General features: G+C 40.8%; 1 protein-coding gene and 1 long non-coding RNA gene across 3 annotated transcripts in view; one reads left to right on the top strand and one right to left on the bottom strand.

The window, feature by feature from the left end:
* LOC111866065 (thrombospondin type-1 domain-containing protein 4) overlaps positions 1 to 17769 on the top strand; it is a 645883-nt gene that overhangs the window by 251985 nt on the left and 376129 nt on the right. For both annotated transcript variants that reach the window (XM_033752085.1, XM_023854611.2), the window contains 2 exons: positions 6004 to 6139; positions 14725 to 14827. In XM_033752085.1, coding sequence (XP_033607976.1) covers positions 6004 to 6139; positions 14725 to 14827 — 239 coding nt within the window. The remainder of the gene's footprint in view (positions 1 to 6003; positions 6140 to 14724; positions 14828 to 17769) is intronic.
* Positions 1 to 17769, bottom strand: part of LOC111866067 — a 269485-nt gene that overhangs the window by 77106 nt on the left and 174610 nt on the right. The gene's annotated exons all lie outside the window — the stretch shown is intronic.

Raw genomic sequence — 17769 nt, 5'->3', positions numbered from 1 at the left:
ATATATATATATATATATATATATGACCGTCTCTATGGTCTAGTGGTCAGAGTTCCTGGCTACAGATCCAGAGGTTCGGGTTCGATTCCCGGCGAATCTACAGGATTTTTTCCTGAGAAGTAGTGGGTCTGGAAACTGGGTCCACTCAGCCTTATGATGATAATTGAAGAGCTATTTCAAGGAAATAGCGGCTCCGGTCTAAAAAGCTGAAATTAAAGGCCGTTGGGATTCGTTGCGCTGACACGCGAGACCCTCTATCCCCTAAAGTTGGCACTAACTTCGCCGACGAACGGCGGTCGCTCGGTCGGTATAGGTCGTTTGCTGACTAAAACCACGGAGTTTGTCTGCTGAAAGCCGGAATAGTTTAATCAGATAAGATGCCCTTTGATAGGTTACGGCACTGTAAACACGCGATTACACAATTCAACAGAGATCCGTTGCTACGCAGCCGCCGGTAAGCAACACATGTGACAATACAGTATGAGACAGGTTTATGACTGAGCTTAACGTGTATCTTATGTTGTAGCAGTTTTAGCATACTTACAAAGATGGGAGCGCACCATGTTGAAACCTGTGTCATCCGAAGGATGAAGATGTAACCTCATGCCCTGCTCTAAAGGAGAGCTGAAGAAACGAGGTAGAGATATGAAAGAAAGAAAAGAGTGACTTTCTTTAACGACACTGTACCATTTCAATGTTGCAATAGGATCATTAAAGAATGATGAATTGGTCAAGATGTGGAAGGGAGCGGTAGTGGCCTATTTCAGGTATTATCCTCGCATTTCCTGGATAGACCGAGGAAAACCACAGATAAGCCTCAGTCAGGATAATTGGTGTCCCGACCGAGATTCGAACCAGACATTTTCTGAATCCAAGTAAGAAGCAACTCCGCCTGAGACAATTTGTTCGATGGAACGAGGTGAAGGTTGACGGTGGGAGATGAATGCTTCCTCTTGAGCTCCAACGCGCGTTGCTATACAATTATGATTTTAATACGAAGTCAGCAGCGTTGCCATTTGGGTCACAAATACATCACTCAAATTTCTGTCATGTTTGTGTGAATGTTTGACTTATATTTTATAAACCTCTGACATCAGCCAATATTATTGAAGGATATATTTTTAAATCTCCATTAATAAAGTATAAAGTAAAGCTATCCCTACAACAGGCCGTGAAGGCCCATAGGGTTGTGAGACGTTGAGGGTCCCACATTATCTAGACAGTAGGCTTAAAGATGGCGGTGAGGTTGTCAGTCTTAAGCGTGGGCCGCGCTTTACTCCCCAGGAAAATTATTTAATTAATTCCTGGTAAACATTTCTGTTAGCCGGTCACGGTAGCCGAGCGGTCTAAGGCATGTACTGTCTTCGCTCGCTTGGAAACCGGGATTGAGGGTTCGAATCCCACTCAGGGCATGGATGTTTAGTTTGTGTGTGTGCGTTTTTCTGTGTTTGTGTACAGGTAGAGGCCTTGCGACGAGCTGATGACCCGCCCAAGGAGTCCTGCCGAATGTGTAAGATCTAGAAAAACCGAAATGAACGGAGAAGTTCATGGAGGTAGGCCTAGGCCCACTGGGGCTGTAGTGCCAAGGAAAAAAAATCATTTCTGTTAGATGCTGAGTAAACCCCAGGGCCTAGTGCGGCTGGAAGGATTAGGTCAACTGAAAAAATCCAATGACCTCATCGGGATTTGAACCCGCGACCTTCCGTCTTGTACCATAGCCTTTCAACCACTACGCTACCGCGTTAAAATTAAAAATTAAAATTGAATTATTAATTAATAATTTAAACAGATTAAAAAGCAGCGACATGGATTTCCATAAGAACTAAAATCATGATCGACATAGAGCAGCACTAGTCCAGAAGTGATTTCTGCAAACATCTGCTTAATCCAGACAGGGAACTTGAAATGGGTTATGGTTCTTTTAGCTTCTAGAAAAAATGTCTTATATTGGATGACAGGATCAGAAGTTGTAATTTGTGAGTCTGCGAAGTGACATATCTCAATTACTGAGGGGCCTTCACGGCCTGTTACAGGGATAGCTTTATTTTTTACTTTACTTTTACAGTGGTATACATTCTCCATGATTGGTTGAGGCACTGTCGGAAGGTCACGGGTTCGAGTTCCAATTGAAATTATCAGTTGTTCTAAAGCATCCTGCCGGACTATGGCTCTGGGTTTGACTCAGTCTTCGACAGAATTGAAGTGCCAGGAATCTTCCTGCGGGGTAAACGGCAGCAGGCGCGTGAGACTGACAACCTCACCGCCATCTGTGGGCCCACTGTCTGGAAAATGTGAGAACCTCGACGTCTCACAGCCCTATGGGCCTTCACGGTCTGTTACAGCTGTAGCTTTAACTTTTTTTACGAAGTTAAGTATGGGTTCCATATTTATTTTCATTAGTTTTGCACAGATGTCTCAATTGTCCCTGTGCTTAACTAATTTAGCACTACGCCATGAAGGCGTATGGAGGAGTGGATGTATTGATCCACGTTTTCTTAACCTCGAAATTATCCCACCTCATGACTCGTAGTACGCGGGTTAAAATACCCAGCGGAGGTCGTCGAATTTTTAAGGGCGGAAAAATTCAGAGAACAAGTCCTCCGGGAGGGACTTTAAGCCGTGAGTCCCGTGTCGTAGCTTTACGGCATGTAAAAGAACCTCATACCTCCAAAGGAGGTCACTGAGCCAAAATTGCGGACGTTTGCCGCCCAACAGCAGTCACTAATACCTCCGGTAGATGGGGGAAGCATTATAGATACTTCTCAGCCAGTAGAGCCGGTCTCGCTGGCTGGGCGGGACTGATGGTAAGCACCAATACCGGTAGGATATAGAGGCTGGTAGAAATCATAGAGGGAAGCACAATGACCGCTACAGGTCTAAGTGCATGGGGAAACCCACCCTCTCTAATAACTAACTAACTAACTAACCTCGAAACTAGCTGGAGGAAAGTCGTTAGCTTCACGACCCTGTCGCTTTACGCCCGGGAAAGAACTCCCGGTCCCATTTTATAGGCGTTTGGGTGGACGATATGGAGAAGCGAAAATACTTAACTCCACCGGGACTCGAACTCCGACCTCTCGGTTATCCAGCCAGTAGCCAGTCGCTATTCAGGCTCCTGATGTCTCCATTATCCACTGTTGAAAGTAACCAGGTAACACAAGGCCTGTATGTACAGTACCGTACCACAGCATAACATATATTACGGACTAGACAAACGAAGGATATAGAAACAGAAGAATACATCTGAAAAATAAGCATGCATATCCTCGAAACTGTACGAGTAGTTTATGTTCCTACGCTTGTTTAAGCAGAGTCGGCCGTCCCTGACGGTAGTCCTCCTAGGCACGAGTTCTATGGTGAATGCTCTGCAAGGGAGGGAGAAGTCTTGAGAATAGAAATGATTACTCATTCAGGAAGCATGCCAGAGGCTTAATATCTTCCTCAGCCTACTGCTGAGTGAAAGTCCACGAAACCATTGACTCAATTATACATATATTAGAATAGGGTATATAAACTTGTCTTATTAATTGCTTGATTGTTGTGGAGACTGAAGAAGTGCTATTTACACTTGCTGCTGTAGGACTGTATGAAGATACAGCAACTGTAAAGCGTGCAGCGTTTAACAGATTCACTGCCTAACTTATTATCTGTTCCACCCGGATAGCTTTCCCACAAAGATGGGAGCATTAAAACACAACTCATAAACCCTGCTTTCCTATTGCACAGGCTTCCATTCCTACCAGTTTTCTGTTGTTGAAATTACAGATAGGCTCTGTCAGTTTGTAATCTGTAGACACAACATTATTAAGTCAAGGGTCTCAGTTTTACTGGGATGAGAACTCTTACAATGATTACAATTGTAATCATTGTAATAATGGTTACAATTGCAAACTCGCTGCAGGGAGTTATTGTTGTTATTATTATTATTGTGTATTTCTGTGTACTCGTGCTAACGTTGTAATTGGCCACTGTACTGTTAAGTTTGCACGTAAATAAACACGAATTGAAATTGAATTAATGTTGTTGTTATTGTTATTATTATTATTATTATTATTGTTGTTTGGTGTTTGTCCCTCTAATAAACACTGTCCTGCTCGGTGCGCCTATGCTGCCAACGCGGTGGGTAAAGATCTCGACATATTTGCAATCGGAACAGTTTCTGTCAGTGACACTGAACCTAAAATTGTTAATAATATTTGTTAATGATACTCTTAATATTACTTCTGTGTATGTGGTCTTATTTTGTTGTTCTCTCCTGTTAACGTTAACTTTATTTTTCTTGGCATTATTATTAATCTATTGTCATTATGTAACAACCAAATTTTGTATTTGTTTTTTAATTATGTTTATATAATTCTATGTACTCATTCTAACATTTTAATTGGCCTCTGTGTTGTTAAGTTGTATGTAATTAAACATGAATTGAATTGATTTAAATTAGGATGTTGAGCTGCCACACGAATAAATAAGAATTAATTGGGTTATTATTATTATTAACTTCTATGTGTGTATGTATGTATATTGTCCTTTCTCATCACATAATGGAATAACCATTCGAAATGTACTTATTTTATTTTTCTCACATGTTAAGGCTATTTTTTTTTGTTTTGTTTTTCTTTTCTTTTCTTGGAATTGTTACTAATTTATTGATATTGTATAGACTGTCATATTTTTTATTTTGCTCTTTAATTTTTGTGTATTTCTATGTACTCGTGCTAACTTTGAAATTGGCCACTGTGCTGTTAAGTTTGCACATAAATAAACACGAATTGAATTATTATATGTTTGGGAAGGATTTATATCATGTCCTTACTATGTTAAATTTATAAGCTGTAACCTCAAAATCACGCACCCATTTCATGTTTGTAATTGTTGGCTTCTAAGTATCTCATGCATAATTTATAGGAATGTTTATAGTGTGTTTCCATACTGGCACGTGTAGGGGCGTGAGCGTGACTTATAGCCGGGTTTTGAATTGGATGATTGGATTTATTGACACCTTATAAACTGACTCGAAACTAGAAGTGATACAGCGTTATTGCTGATGTACATTTCACAGTTCACTGGTGCACACGCACTAGGATTCTCAGTATTCACTAATCGAGTCCTGGCAACGGATTCATAACAATCCACTGTAAATGCAGAACACTATGAAGTTTTCTTTGCACAGCCTAACTCCTTTACTGCCATTTCTTCTCAATTATTCTGCAAACTGCCACATCCGGGAACTTTCAGTTCTCATTCTAGTCAAGTCAAAGTCACATTGCGACTGACGGTCAGGCAGTCAGTCATTCTTGGTGTCGAACCCCATCTGGGGCTTATGACCAGATATTTATTACTGTTTGACAGAGTCGGTCTTGTTTTTATGGGGCGCACTCTCCGACGAGAGGACGGGTCTGTCTTTTGTCAGAGTCATTGTTTGCAGTAGTAATTCATTTGTCATAATGTAAAGGATATTTACATTTTACATATTAAACATGTTAATAAATGTATATAAAATATATATAGGGCCTCTCAGCCCAGACTCAGTACAGCAGTACCGATACAGCACCACGTAACGGCGTCGAGGGGGAGCAGAAGTGAAGGTTCAGGCATTCATAAAATCGGCTGCAGTCTGAGGCGCGTTTTCAGTGTCAAGCTCCTTCCGCTTTGTCCCGCGAAAGAGCACTCGGTAACCACTGGTCAGGAGACTGCTTGCGCCGCAGAGGCAGTCTGAAAGAAATGACACAGAAAAAATCCAGTAGTCGAACCGCGGTCTCCTAGGCCATGAACTATAATTTCACTAATAAACACAACCAATATAATGCAAGTCTAGTATTGAAAACGTCCCAACCTTTGCTATTAAAAATAAAAAAAGCTGTTAGTAAAAGGACAACCTAAAAACGGAAGTAGGGTTTCCTAGTCCGTAGAAGGTACTGACAGTGCCCAACCTATCTGTCAGAGCTTTCCAGTATATTCAGATGCTGGAGAAAGGACAACTGACTGAAGTGTGAACTTTTGCAGGTTGGAAGGTATGCGAAGGCGCCGAGTTGTCATTGATGCGGGGGAAAATGCAGTCTACAGTTCTGGGAGCAACACCCCGCACATGGAGAGTCAATGTGTTGGCGTCTACAAACGCTTTCACATCTGCAACGACCAGGTAAGGTGCGCGCGATGCGCAGAATGGAGTAGAAACAGCACCTGTCAGTTTATACTTACACAGTACTCAGGGTTGTATGCGTTTTTACCTACACTTTTTTTTATTTATTGGCTGCTATAAGATGTAAGCAAAATATTACAAAGACTAGACCTACACTTGTAATAAAGAAATTGGTTCTTCGTAACATTTTGGAAACTACTTGTACATTGGATGTCATCTTGTGCCAGTTCGGTGAACTTCATATCTTCATGAATGGTTCCACTTAGGTTAATTTTAATATATTCTCTCATTTATGCCCAGTTTTTTCCCGTAATGTATATTTCGTTAAGGTTGAACCAGAATATGAGTGGTTCCTTTTCTCCTGCGTGCTAGGTGCCCTTCTCATCACATCCTGTGAATGTAATAATATTACTAGAAAGTGCTCGGTAGTAATTCTCTTAATATTTTCGACACCGTGCAAATAGTGAAATTGGAAAAGCGTCATTAAATAAACCCACAAATACTCAACCAATCTCGTGTCTTAATCACGTTCAGGTTTAACCCTTTTGGCGCCGAGTGGCTTGTTTAAAGGCAACAGCTGGCCTTGCATCTTGTGCCACTGACCTATCTTCATATCGCAGTTCTTAGGTGCTTGTATTTCCCCCATGTATACAAATGCAGCAGGAATCACTAAAACGTGTAGTGTCAACAAACTCGGCGCTTCTCATATCGATGTATCTCGCTTTGGATCTATAATCGTTGTTTCCTCGACTTCTGTTGAAAGTAATCTAGGACTTAACGCATTGCCTATGTTCCATAGTGCGGTTTCGCTGTACTGTAAAATGTAAAACGGTAAAGTTGTCCCTCTGCTTAGTTAGTTAAGCACCAAGCCATGAAGACGCGTGCGGAACCGTTCCACTGTTCTTGGCCCCTGCAGTAGATGCAGGGATAAGAGGACGAGTTTGACTTGAAGCCATATTGGTACTGTGGTCTTTACCGGGAATTAAACCCTGGCCGTCCAGCCTGAGCCCTTCACCAACAATATTATCGTGTCTTACTGTCTGTGCAACCCGTATTTGTCATGATTCTCAGATGCAGCTCATGCTTAATTCATTTTCTCTAAGACGTTAGCCGTACAGAAGAAGTTCATTAAGATTAAGAGCTTTTATTTGTATCTTGATTTTATATGGTTTGTACTCTTAACGAAACACACGTGGGATGCTTATGAACATGCAGTGTGGCCCTTAATGTGATTTGTACGGTAAAAGGTAAAGGCAAAATTATACCCGTACTTAAATTATTAAGCGCCAATCCATGAAGGCATGTTGGGGAATGGACGTATAGCTCCACCATTCTTGACCTCGGTACTGGACACAGCTCCATGCAACGGCCGCTTTATCCCCAGGGAAACGGCCCCCGGTACCTCCTGAATATGAGCCTGGGTGGGCCCCAGGGCTGATCTGCTTGCTACAGAGAAGAGGAAAAGTTTATTGCCTCTACAGGCTGTGTTCCAGAATTGGATCTAGTGAAGAAGTTTACAGATTGCATTTATGTGTAAGCAGACACAGTCTGCTTTTACCGGTTCTCACGGTCTCTTCGCTTGCAGATTTCTTGTATTTTTTCTTCTACCCTGAAGATGGAGGCGATACGTTCCTCCGAAACGTCGGTTAACACCACATATACACGGTGCCAAATCCCAGAAGACTGCTTTCTTCATAGTCACCGCTGTGAAAGCCTCAAATCCTACAAAATATGTACCCTCGCTATTAAAGTACCCTTGCACATGAGTGCAGCTGGTATTAATACTGTGATTGACATATATGACATTTCCTCTAAACCTGTAAACATTGGCCAATGCAGGGGAATAGTAGCAGAGAAAGTAGAGCATTTATGTAGAATAACGTACATGATGATGGCCAGAAATGGCCGAAACATGTTGTAAAGTGAAAACAGAATAAGTTTATCAAATTTATACAGGAATTGTGTCAACGGAACACATGATAAATAGTTCACACACAATATGACGCTGAAATACAATATTACTAAGATCCGGAGTTTTATATTTTCTTACCGACAACTTTGTATATGTATATATATTTCATCTTTAAGGATTTGTAAACGCCCATGATTCAGTTAGGAGGGTAGTATTGTACAATATTCAATACGAGGGGGTATTAAAATATATTTAAATTAAAGCAACGCTAAGGCCTTTACAGGCAAACATTTGTCTCATACGTTTCATGCTCGAAATGGTCTAAACGAAGGAGATGCTTTAGCGCCACTGCTTTTCAACTTCCCTTTAGAATATGCCGTTAGGAAATGAATTGATTCACGAGAGCTGCTGGTCTATGTTGATGATGTTGGAAAATAACATAAATGCCATAGATAAATTTACAGAAGTTCTAACTGACGTTAGTAAGGAGGCTTGTCTAGAAGTAAACACACAGAAAACTAAGTACATGTTGCTACCTCGTCACCAAAATGCAGGGCAAAATCAAGACATAAAGATAGCTAACAAATGCTTTGACAGTGTGGCACAGTTCAAATGTCTGAAAATGACAGTAACAAATCAAAATTTGATTCGGATGGAAATTAATAGGCGATAAAATTCGGGTAATGCTTGCTACTCTTCAGTCCAGAACCTTACGTCGTCCCGTCTGCTTTCTAAAAGCATACAAATTAAGCTGTGCAAAACTATAACTTTGCCTGTGGTTCTATATAGGTGTGACACTTTTCCTCTGACATCAAGGGAGGAACATAGACTGAGGATGTTTCAGAACAGGTCATGGTCTGACAATGAAGTTCGTGAACTCATCGCGGTAAAGTGCTACATACCTCATTGCTGAATATCACTGTGTTCGCCTTCAGAACTCCCTTTTGGAAGCTATGTATCGATGCCAGCGCCTAGTTCACCCTTCAGAACAATTTTGCATTTGGTTTTGTGGAATGGCCTTTAGGGCTGCCGTCGTATTACTCCTGATGTCATCAATGTCATCAAAATGCCTTCTTTTTCAACATTTCCTTTATCTTCAGGAAGAGAAGAAAGTCACTGGGTGCTAGATCCGGTGAATATGGATGGTGTCCTAGCACAGTCATTTGTTTACCAGCTAAAATCTTCCTCACAAACAGTGCTCTAATTCAAGCTCCGACATTCTCACGACGGCACTCAAAAACACACTCAGACAATAATAGACGGCACTCAGAAAGAGATTGCCATAGATCAACAGCAACAAAGCTGTGAAATGCTGATATGCAACTTCATCAAACCATACTGAGATTTCTGTCCACTGCTGCCACGGCAAGCACACGGTGGCGAGTTCGCTAACTTTATCGTCAGAACTCGTATTTGGACTGAAGGAAGATGAGGTGAGAGAAGGTTGGAGGAAACTGCATAATGAGGAGATTCATAACTTGTACGCTTCGCCAAGTATAATTATAACGATAAAGTCAAGGAGGGTGAGATGGGCAGGGCATGTAGTACGAATAAGGAGGAGAGGAAAGTATATAGGATATTGGTGGGAAAGCCGGAAAAAAAGACACCACTAAGAAGACCAAGGCGTAGGTGGGTGGATAATATTGAATGGGTCTTAGATAGGTAAGGTTGGATGGTATGGACCGGATTGATCTGGGTCAGGATAGGAACCAGTGAAGAGATCTTGTGAACACGATGAACCTTCGGGTACCAGAGAATGTTGGGAAGTTCTTCAGTAGCTACACAACTGTCTGCTTCTCAAGAAGGAATCAGCTCGAAGGAGTTAGGTTTAGGCATCTGTGAGCTACGCATATGTAACCTGGTAATGGTGCTCTAGAAACTCATTTGACTTGTGTCTTAGGAAGTCGAGGATTCGCATTTCCGTTTCTTTCCACTCACTACCCAACCGATTAGATAGACCGCTGTACGTATTGCAGCTCTAAATATGCCAATGGTAATAACACGCCCGGGTAATATGACAACCGAAAGAACTAAATTCGGCTGGCCTCTCGGGCATTTGCTTCAGCGCCTGTGAAGCAAGGCCACGTGACCGTTCCGCGCAGCAGGAAGGTCAAGGAAATGCAGTAAATACTCATTGCAGCGACGTTTCCAATAGAAGCTAAGCTGTCTCCGTTGGGCTGTTACGTCCGCCAAGTAATCACAATCTTTGCTGGTGAAGAATATTAAGTTATGAGCATGACCCGTACATGGTCGTATCAGATAGATTCTCGCGCAAGGAGTAAAAGTTCGTACCTCCTTTCGAACGTCAACAATTGGTGTGATTATAATTCTTAGAATGAAATGCGGAGAATGAAAATATTTCCCTGTGTAAAGAAATTGATTCGCTTGAAATGTAATGCTACTACATCTCAGACTGTTGGATGTCAGTTTCTTATCACGGAGATCTGGGTTCAATCCACTGGCAGCCCTTGTTGGATCTGTAGTGCATAGAACAGGAGTACAGCACTAAACAGAAGATATTCTCCAAGTATTTTGATTTTACCCTGATAATCATCATTTAGCCTGTGCGCCTTACCTATCTATGTATAAAGCAATATCACTTGTTTGTATGGACCTCTTATTTCTAGAGAATAAGTACCGTATTTACGCATGTACTTGTATAGGCCGCACATTTTTTGCCAAAAATTCAAGAGGAAAACTGGGGCGCGGCTTATATTCGAAATATTCGAAATCACACTTCATTTTAAAAAAATTATATTCATAATTAATAATACAGGGTGTAATACTCCTGAAATAATATTCCAAGAAAATTATTTTTTCTATAATTTCTGTCTGAAAATTATGCTGCGGCCTATACACGCACACGGCCTATACACGCGTAAATACGGTAAATTAAAGGGGCATTATATACACAAGATGAGTTTTCATTTCGTAGCTGAAATATAAGCAACGTGTTCTACACTTCAAGGAAAGCAGAAATGACCATCCGCTTCGTGAGCGAGACACTGCAACAGGAAACACGAGAAGAATAGTTCACAAAAAACGTACCTGCAGGACTTGAGATTCTCACAGAGGTGGTTTAGGTGTTCTCTTATAGGATATAATGCTTTGTAGTCCGTTGAAAGTCAACTGACATTTCGGAAGAACGTGTTGTCTCCATCGTCGGGGTAGAACAATAATTCAAGTGAGAAACCATCTTGAAAGCTTCCGCACTGGCTCCTTGCTAGAATTATTCTTCGACCCTGAAGACGGAGGCGAAAAGTTTCTCCTCAACATCCTTTAACTTTCAACAGACTACACGCCGTTATATTCCAAAAGACGGAACTCTTTAACGTCGTTATAGGTATGGAATTTATTTTCTGTGAACAAAACGGCATCTGGAAATTTATTGACGGTTTGCAGAAGACGTTGAAACGGTCCACAAGTACAGTAGATAGTTGTATAACAAAACCCTGTTGCGCCAGTGATTCCTGGTGCGCTGAAAGACATGGGACATGTAGCAAATTGTCATTGCAGAGGTTTCATTAGCATTCTGTTCGTTCCGCATGTTAGAACGTTGCTCGTAAAAGAAGCTGTCCAAATGGCCCCACAAGTTGAAGCTCGCAAGAGTGAGATCGCGCGATCCGCGAAGGCCACACAACAGGCCCATTTGGTCGAACCCATCGACGAAGATAGTGGCTGTCTAAATGCCGCACGGCAGCGCAAGAAGAAGGGGCAGAAGCCCCGTCATGCAGTGCCCACATTGTCTGCCGCGATGGTGATGGTACGTCATCCAGCAGCCACGGTAAATAGGAGAGCCCTGCGCTCTGGATGGCGCCGTTGCGGATGCCTTGTTCCCTGTTTCCCTCTACAGTAATACTGTATCTGTCGGTCTGTTGAATGAATACTCAGCATTCTGCGCCATTCTTCGGTATGTAACTTATCTCCCGTAATGCAGATCACAACACCAAAACATCAACAATAATGGCTTCGTACGCTTCATCCATTCCGCTGTGTTGCCTCGTAGTTGCTATCTCGCTAACGAAGCCGTTGCGCGACCATGCATCTATATGAAACTTTCTGCTTGCTTAAATTATTCTTTTCCAGTGGCTCTTCCAGCCCATTTAGGGCCCTTCCCTCTTATTCAGTTCCGCAGTAATTTTTCACAGACAGTAGGATCCCTTGGATGAGTGATTAGCTAGTCGCAAGACCACTACCTAAACACAGGACAGCACAAACGCAGAATAAACGCACACACACACCAAACATCTATGTCTTAAGTAGGATTCGAACCCACGATCCCAACGTTCGAGCGAGCGAAGGCAGTTCTTGCCTTACTTGTAGACCGAGCGGCTACTGTGACCGGCATTGCTTAAATTGTAGAAGACGGTAATTGTATTTAACATATGTAATTAAGATTCACTCTATACACACACGAGTAGCTGTTTTGTTTCCTTCTGCAGACCTCACAGAAAATATCCGTTGATATGAAATTTACAATAACCTGTACACTTGCCAAAGTGTACGGTAGGCACGGCTTCTAGAGCTATGTGCGAGTCTTCCAGCAGAGCACATTTACTTGAACCGTTTCACTTTGTAACACATGAATAAAGAATAAGTTCCATCAAGTGCAACAATTTTTAATACGAATAAAACTTTTAGATGTTTCGGCGGTGTCGGCAGTTATCAGAAGGGGGCAAACACTTGAAAGAAAATAATTCTCAAGTATGATATGTACATGTTGTTTTAAAATGGTTTATAACATTGGCATGTTTAAAACAAGTAGCAAACAGTATATGTTTCAATTCATTTAAAATTTTGTTGTTTGTTTAGATGGACCCTTCATATTTCTTTACCGTTTGTGTGTAAATGCCTTGTGCGGTGGGCGGTCTGTATGGTGTTTTACGTGTGTGTTCTGGTGGCATCATTATGCTGTAGGCGACGTGATGTAGTGAACTACATGTAAAGAACACGGAGAAATAGGCAAGGAAATCTCCCAGAAGATCGTTACTTTGAAATCCGAGAGTAAAATGGTAGTAGAAAATTGAGACTTCTCTTAAGGAATTAGATTGCGTCTTGGTATTGGACGGAACTGACTACGATTTTGTCTAATGGTATTAGCACTGCTGAACCTTCGGGTTCTACTACCTGACCGGTGGTTAATAATAATGTTATCGAAATGATGCTTCATAGTGAAACGATTCCTGGAACACGGTGATGAATGTCGCAACAGTATCCAAACTGTCCTCCTGCACTGAAGACAAACTTTTCGTCCTATCCATGCTATAACATAATGCAGCATTAATAAACGTAAAATTTTTCACCCCTGAATAAGCTAAGCATTTCATAATTTTTGAAGCAGAAAAATATCTTCTGATATTCTATCAATATTAGAGTTAATTTTACCGACAACACAACATGTTTTTATTATTATTATTACACTACATGTTTCGACCTCAAGAGGTCATCCTCAGGTGTACGAACACAGTTGTATAATTACACGCAATCACATTCGTCTTCTCACTTATTCGATCCTGTGTCTTATTCAGCCCCACGCTCAATAATATATCAAGTTCCTCTCACAAAACACAAGTTAAAATATTATTCTAAATGTCAAAAGTTAAAATTTGTGAATCGAATTTCAATTCAGATCACTAGTTATGCTTTCACTTTCACTTGTTATTCAGTCACTTCCTACTTACGCTCAACACTGCGTCAAGTTCACTTTAACTAGTTTTAATTATATTATTGGTTAAAAGTTCATGAATTAAAGTTCAATTATATTATATTGATTGCATTTTTCACTTTTTGGAGGTCTCGCTGTTCTAACGCGTTCTCTGATGTTACTGGATCTGTTACGGTCCTTGTTATGATGGTTACTGAATAACAAGTGAAAATGAAAGCATAACTAGTGATCAGAATTGAAATTCGATTTACGAAAATTTTAAATTTTAATTTTAACCGTTGACATTTAGAATAATATTTTAACTTGTGTTTTGTGAGAGGAACCTTGATATATTATTGAGCGTGGGGCTGAATAAGATACAGGATGGAATAAGTAAAAAAGACGAATGTGGTGTAGTTANTATTATATTGATTGCATTTTTCACTTTTTGGAGGTCTCGCTGTTCTAACGCGTTCTCTGATGTTACTGGATCTGTTACGGTCCTTGTTATGATGGTTACTGAATAACAAGTGAAAATGAAAGCATAACTAGTGATCAGAATTGAAATTCGATTTACGAAAATTTTAAATTTTAATTTTAACCGTTGACATTTAGAATAATATTTTAACTTGTGTTTTGTGAGAGGAACCTTGATATATTATTGAGCGTGGGGCTGAATAAGATACAGGATGGAATAAGTAAAAAAGACGAATGTGATTGCGTGTAGTTATACAACTGTGTTCGTACACCTGAGGATGACCACTTGAGGTCGAAACATGTAGTGTAATAATAATAAAAATATGTTGTGTGGTCGGTAAAATTGACTCTAATATTGATTAAATACACAACAGGATGCAAGAAACAATTAAAGTTCTGATATTCTGTTGACATTTTTTACAATTCAATCCAATGTTTGATCAACAGAAATTGAAAGTCATCATGGAAGTATTTAAGGAAAATAAATAGTATATTTTATAAATTAGACCCAGGACCAGCAGTGTTAATTATCTATATGCTTTTTGCCCCCAGCTGTGCCCGCCTGGATCGATGGATTTCCGAAGAGCACAGTGCGAAACCTTCAATGGAAAGAAATTCATGGGACGGACCTACCTCTGGGAGCCGTTTCTTGACGGTGAGTTTTCGTAAGCGTCAATATCCCCTCGCCCCATAAGTGAATCCCAATTTACGAGCCTTTGGTTTGCACGTTTCATTACATACGCAGTGTTCTTTCTTAGGAATGCTCCCTATATGCGTCCATGTGTCTGCATACGGTTTGTCTGACAGACATGCCAAGAGTTCCCAGGAAATTTCAAGAAATAATAATGTGACGTGGATGGGGCAACGGGAAGTAGGGGTCACGTGAACTCTGCGGTCTCGCGAGTGACGTCACATACTCCCAACCCTTCCATTATTACGCAATGCTCGGTAAACACTCCGTCGCCTCCCGCGATGAAATAACAGCACTTCCCACAGTGACGTAACAGAGGACACCGCGGTTACTACACAGCAATAAACAATTCTCGGCAGCGTTCCCTAGCAACGCCTGTAAACACGACGTTACGCAACAGTGGCAGCTATCTCGTAACTCTTTTCTGTGTTGTCAGTGCGGAAGCTACTAGAATAGTGAGTAGTGAGTATTGAGCCGGTTACTAGAGAGAGAGTAACCAGTCAGTTGCAGCTAACATTCGCCTGAGTGGGTTGAAATCCATTGTTATTGAGTTGTACCGAGTGAATGGTACTGACTACAGCAGAAGGCATAATTGTGATACTGCTGATGGCAGTAGTTGTGAGATTGTAAATTGTGTAAAAGTAAGAGCGAATGTTCAATAAATTCGCCATATCCAATACGGTGTGAAGTTATTTGTCGCATTATACACCCAACACGTGACAATATCAAACACCTCAGTCCCAGAGAGTACGCTTTTTACGGGGCCTCTGCTTATGAGCCTGCTTTGGCCAATTCGTGTAATTACCATTCACAAGCCTCCAATATAGTTAACATAAACACATTAAGTGACCTTGAAATTGAATTAGGTGATTTAAAATTTCATAATATATAAATAAAATTTATGAATCATTTAATAATCATGATTTTGTGCCACAGTTATTCCTGTAAATGCATTTTAACGTCATTGTAATATTATTCTCTATTACGACTCCCAGAAGGACAACGGTCATAAAGTTTGCCATTCAGAAAATCAACTGAGGAACGTGCAATCCATTTTTAATGTCCGATATATGTTTTTTTTTATTTCTAGTGGGGTGGGACTAAGTCCCTTTTACTGCGGCCACTTCTGGCTTATTGTACCAGCCCCAAATGATAGGTGAGGGTGATTGTGGAGCAATTGGTGGAATGAAGATTGGCAGGAGAAACCGAAGTACTCGGAGAAAACCTACCCCAGCGCCACTTTGTCCACCACAAATCCTACTTGACCAGACCCGGGATCGAACCCGGGCCGCCGCGGTGGGAAGCCAGTGACTACCCGCTTGAGCTATGGCGCGGTCCGATGTCCGATGTATGATAAAATGTCTTCGCTCTGCTCGCCTTTGCCTTATGTGACGATTTCGAAGAATGAACTTAAATTTGGTTTCCCTTCAGTTCATTTCCACGCCTTTTAAACTTGATTATGCGTTTTCAAATCGTGTGGTATGTCATTTTCTGTACGTTTCGTAGCAGCGTATCTTTATCCGCAGTTCCGGTTTTCCCTGCCGTTTGATGAATGTTCTATGGTCGTGTTTCACAATGTACAGGCGGGAAAGTTTTTGCAATCCTTTTAAAAGTCATATTTCCGCACTTGTCTTTCCCAGTTAACTTTGTAAAGAATACATTTGAATCCCCAGTTACTGCACATCAAGACCAGTGGGATGTGCGAATTTGCAAATGAAAAATAATATTAAATCTGATATGTCGGCCTGTTACTATCTGCACTGTACGAATTGAGTATGCAGTTTTCCTCACGTTTTCACTTAGTACGCTTATGAAACAGCGCCATCTTCTAGTGCTCAAATTCAGCTACATTCTTTATTACACAAATACACACACTTTAGACTTATTTTATTCTTTTTTTCCTTTAATGTTTCCGTAACTCCCTCTTTATTAAATTTTTCTTTATTTTATTGCTTCACATTCTCTTTTATCTATTTTTTTTCTTTATTTTTTCGCTTTGTTTCATTTCATCCGAATTTCTGTTTTCTTTATTTCATTATTTCATGTTTATTTTATTTTCATTTTTCTTTTATTTTTGTTCCTGTTTCTTCATTTAGTCCTTTCACAGTTTTCCATGGTCCTCTGTTTCTTGCATTCTCAGACAAAGGGCCCTAACACGTTCTCTTGCCAACGCAGCACAGTGCGGCGTCCAATTAGCAGCTGTGTCCTTCCTTCCTGATTTCCGTCTCATTATAACTGAATATTGTTTTCGTCAGTCGTGACAGGATTGGTTGTTACTTTCCAGTATAGTGTGCACTTAATTAATATCACACGGTTTGTTGAGACACAAATAACATTTTATCGACTTCCAGCATGTTAACATCTCACTGGGCGTCACCTGTCCCTTTAGTAACACATTACTGAGCATAAACAATAACGATTCCTCACCGTGATTATCTCCATGTTTGGCATAATGACATCGCGTCTTTCTTCATGATAAACGTTTATCTCAACTCGTTGCAGTGTTTTTAATTTGCATACCGTAAAATCACCAACAACATCAATCATACATCAAACCCGCCATTAATCATTTTCAGTCGAACAAGTGACCTTCGCCGTAACCTCGTGTCGTAAGTGCAATGCAGTGCATGAAATTGGGGACTACAGGAAGCTGCTCTGCAGACGCTGTACGACTCCATTAGCCACAAACAGATTTATGTATAATAAGCTAGTAATTACCAGGTAATTGTATTGTCATTGTATCAGGCGCTGAGGTAATTTATATATGCTGAGTCAGTATAATGCAATGAATGAAATGAAGTTTCGTTAAGTATGTGAGACTAATTCCCCGCTAGTGGGCCTCTGAACTGCAACATCGCTTGTACTAAGGCCCGGAACTGGGCCGCGCAATTACTCAAGCGTTTAGT

The sequence above is a fragment of the Cryptotermes secundus genome, unplaced genomic scaffold (assembly GCF_002891405.2).
Source record: "Cryptotermes secundus unplaced genomic scaffold, Csec_1.0 scaffold318, whole genome shotgun sequence".
Lineage (NCBI taxonomy): Eukaryota > Metazoa > Arthropoda > Insecta > Blattodea > Kalotermitidae > Cryptotermes > Cryptotermes secundus.
Note: the sequence above shows the minus strand (reverse complement) of the source record. Positions and strands in the feature narration are given on the sequence as shown.